The sequence below is a fragment of the Nuphar pumila genome, chromosome 11, assembly GCF_984573655.1.
Source record: "Nuphar pumila chromosome 11, dmNupPumi1.hap1.1, whole genome shotgun sequence".
In the NCBI taxonomy this organism is placed as follows: Eukaryota; Viridiplantae; Streptophyta; class Magnoliopsida; order Nymphaeales; family Nymphaeaceae; genus Nuphar; species Nuphar pumila.
This window is the reverse complement of record NC_143259.1, coordinates 262,436-266,595: the sequence shown is the minus strand read 5'-3', so window position 1 is coordinate 266,595 and position 4,160 is coordinate 262,436. Positions and strand designations below refer to the sequence as shown.

General features: G+C 48.5%; 1 protein-coding gene across 1 annotated transcript; it reads left to right on the top strand.

Moving 5' to 3' along the window:
• The first annotated feature begins 210 nt into the window (after window positions 1–210).
• Window positions 211–1,787, top strand: LOC149821532 (caffeoylshikimate esterase-like). The gene has a single exon (XM_089980780.1). It carries the CDS (start codon window positions 391–393, stop codon window positions 1,510–1,512), a length of 1,122 nt encoding a protein of 373 aa, XP_089836906.1. The 5' UTR covers window positions 211–390; the 3' UTR covers window positions 1,513–1,787.
• The last annotated feature ends 2,373 nt before the right edge of the window (window positions 1,788–4,160 follow it).

Here is a 4,160-nt window from a genome sequence, read left to right as displayed (position 1 = left end):
ATCTTTGGGGTATAGCCTGTCAGCTGTGGGGCCCATCAAAGAAGACGGAGGGAAAGCTTGCAATGTTTCATGGAACCTGATGTGCCGTGGGCCCTACTATGGGTGGCCAGTCACTGCCAAGCCCATAAAAAAACAACTAAATAATTTTTTTTTACGGGTTTTTATTCTGATGAAAAATCATGTACGGTTCATTCATTCGCGGCAGGGAGGCAGAGAGAGCCGACGGAAAAAAATCATAACGACACGCCTTTAATGTTGTGCAACCAAACCTCTAACCTCCCTCCCTCCCTCCCTCCCAAGAGTTGGCGAACAAATTAAAACTACGGGCCTTTTCATTTGGTTGAGGTGTTTCTCCTATATAGAGAGAGAGAGAGAGAGAGAGAGAGAGAGATGTCTGTGGGAAGCGAAGAGAGCAAGCAATGGGCAGAGGTAGTGAGGGATAGGAGGACGCCCCGCCGCTACTTCCACCCCGTCTCGGAAGCCAACTCGGAGAGCCCCTTCGGCGACCTCACCCCCTCCGAGTTCTACGCCCGCCACTCCGTCTCCCACTCCACCTCCTCCTTCGTCAACCCCCGCGGCCTCAGGATCTTCACACAGACTTGGATCCCCCTCCCACCGACGCCAGTCATCGGCACCCTCTGCGTCGTCCACGGCTTCACCGGCGAGTCCAGTTGGTTCGTGCAGCTGACATCCATCTCCTTCGCCTCCATGGGCTTCGCCACCGCGGCGCTCGACCTCCAAGGTCACGGCTTCTCAGAGGGCCTCTTCAATCACATCCCCGACATCAACCCCGTGCTCGACGATTGCTCCCATTTCTTCCGCTCCTTTCTCTCCCAGCAGCAGCAGCAGCGCTCCCATTCCCTCCCTTCCTTCCTCTACGGGGAATCCCTCGGAGGGGCCATCGCCCTTCTTCTCCACCTCCGCCACCCCCAAACCTGGGGAGGTGGGCTCGTGCTCAACGGTGCCATGTGCGGCGTCAGCCCGGCCTTCAAGCCCATGTGGCCACTCGAGCACTTCCTCTCCCTCGCTGCGGCTCTGGTCCCGACCTGGAGGGTCGTGCCCACGAAGCCCCTCCCTGACGTCTCCTTCAAGGAGGAGTGGAAGGCCCGCCTCGCCCGAGCCAGCCCCAAGAGGAGCACAGCTTGGCCCAGGGCGGCCACGGCCCTCGAGATCATGAGGGTCGCCAGGGAGGTGCAGTCCAGGTTCGAGGAGGTGGACGCCCCCTTGCTCATCCTCCACGGCGGCCACGACATCGTCTGCGACCCGGCCTGCTGCATCCACCTCTACAACAAGTCGCCCAGCAGGGACAAGACCATCCGGATTTACCCGGGGATGTGGCACCAGCTGGTTGGCGAACCCAAGGAGAACGTTCATCTCGTCTTTGGGGAGATGTACGAATGGCTCCGTCTCAGGGCGGACCCAGCGGCTTGCAGTGGCCCGAACCCGCAGGTCGCCCATTCGATTTCAGGCAACCAATGTGGTGGAGGTCAGCTCAGCTCCCTGAACCAGTGAGTCGTATCTTGCACTTTCTTCTACCGTTCCGTCCAGTTTGGGAGGGGACCTGGTTGGCTTCCTTTCCTTGCCCTTCTCTTCTTGGGAGAGCTACCTTGTACCGTCCACTCATGTCGATCAATATCTTCAGATATTCTATTGTTCTAAAAAAGAAAAAAAAATCTTCTTAGCAAAATTTAGATATGGTTCTGTTATCGTTTATTAACCGGAGTTTTTTCCTTTTTTTGCAATAGTAATAATAATGTCTCATATATCGAGCCTTTGGAATGGGACATGTGAAGTGTGAAGCTCCACTTTCTAAAAAATGCATCCGTTAATAGCATGGCATGCGAAAAGCAATGGTATCATTGTTAATACATCGTTGTAAGTTAGCGCATATGTGAAATATTATTTGGTTAAGGAGTGCTAACAAACCAAAGGATATTGTCTTTGAAATTTTGGTCAATGACCTCGCAACTTGTAGGGGTGTTTCACACGTAGCGATTGGATGCATGAGGATGCGTATAAGTTAGGGCTAATTTTCTCAAGAATCACTTTAGATGATTTCAACCAAGTATGGTGCAGTGTTAGGCGAGAGAATGCCTAAGCGTCGGTGAATGAGTTTGAGTAATGTTCTTCGCTATGATGTTCAATCATCAATTGGTTTTCAGACTGAGGGTCACAAGGTCTTGTTCTTTCAATGGTGAGGTTTTGTTGTGGCGTGCATATGGAGTCGCAATACGCTCCATGTCACGCAAGGCTAAGGTAAGTTTATGCTCTTTTCAGAAGTGATAGCTGGTACGAGACGACTATGCACTAAGTGACATGGACTATATAGAATATGCATTTGAAAATGTGTTTGATCAGTTTTCGTTAGGCAACTACGCATGAGGTGGTGCGTAAGGCCAATGAAAATGATTCAGCACATGAAAAGGTATTGGTACGCGATCTTTGGTTGTTAGGTTGACCAGATTGAGCAGTTTGACACGTCGCAGGTTTGCAAAGCATTCTATGCCCGTGACAAATTGACATCAGAGCAAAAAGATTCACGGAGACCTTATTGTTCATTGTGTATGATACTAAAGATGATAGAGATAGTTTATCTTAATTATGCAAATTTGCGCAACTGAAATATTGTTAACTGAGCACAAAAATAAGATGTTGGAAGGATGGTATGGGACATCTTGACCATCGTAAGCAGAAGTGCAAGGTTGTTTTTTAGTTGGCTAAGGGAACATAGATAAGCCAAAGATTTATATCAGTTGTGCGTTAAGTTTGCAAGTGGAGCATGATGTTTGTCTTGTGCATGCAGAGAATGCACGTTGGATTCAGCTTGATAGATTTTCACATTTTGGTATGAAAGACTCAACTAAACTTCTATATTCTCTCCCAAGATTGTAGGATGCTTATTGTTTTGGTCCCTTGACTTGGCAGTTTCTCTATGGATTGCGTATACAAAAAAATTAGTTTGTGGCTCTTCGGTTTGGTTCTTACGAGAATGTTATATCGACTCTAGGAGAGAGTTACAACGTGATAGCTCTGGATAAGAGTTGCAGCATTGGGCCAAGGTTCCCTTCTGAGGACGAGTACCTAGGAAAACACTTTCAATGACCGCTTTGGGGTGATACGCAAGTAGGCATCCCCCACTTGAGAACTAGTTTAGACCATTGGAAAATCGCAAATTTGTGCTTAAGAGAGTTGACATTCCTGCGATATGCATTGGTGGTCGTCTTTCTCTGCGAGGACTACGAAGGGCTTGAAATTATCCTTGCTGAAGTTGGAAGGCACCCTAGCCATGAGATTGAATACAATAAGTTTATCGTGCAGGCGAGGATGACCTGCTTGTGTATGAGACTGCACTGGGGTTCCACGAGCAAATGATGCTTGATGTTGATGGAGCGAAATATCACTGTCTAAGTGATGGAAGGCGCGTTAAAGAATAAGACTTGGCGTGTTAAAGGTTGCGGCGATGGTGGATGATATCCAGAACAAGTTGAGAGGGGTATAAAAAAGAAGTAGATTAAAGGTAAGTACAAAAGAAAACTGGCATATCAGTCAAGACGGTGTTCTTACCTATATCAGCATTGTCGAAGTCAATGGTTTGAGTGGGGAAGAATGTTCCAGACCGAGCCTTTGGAATGGGGCATGTGTAGTGTGGAGCTCTACTGAGTGAAAAATGCACCGAGTGTAGGAATGTGCACTATGTGTTGGCTTGATCGGTGACGTGCGGTGGTAGCATAGCACGCGATAGGCAACAATATCGTTGTTAGTGCATCGTTGTGTGGCAGCACAGACGTGGAGCATTGTTTAGCTAAGCAGTGCCAGCAGATCAGAAGATGTTACCTTTGAAGATTTGGTTAAGGACTTCTCAGCTTGCAGGAGTGTCACATGTGTAGCGGTTGGACGCACGAGGGTGTGTGTAGGTTAGGGCTAATTTTCTCAAGAATCACCTTAGGTGATTCCAACCGAATATGGTGACTCGAGGCTAGGTGAGAGAATGCCTAGGCGCTGATGAATGAGTATGGGTGGTGCTCTTCGCTATGGTGTTCAATCATCAATTGGTCTTTGGATTGGGGGTCGCAATGTCTTGTTTCTTCAGTGACGAGGTTTTATTGTGGCATGCACATAGAGTCGCAATACGTTCAATGGCACGCAAGGTTAAGGCAAGT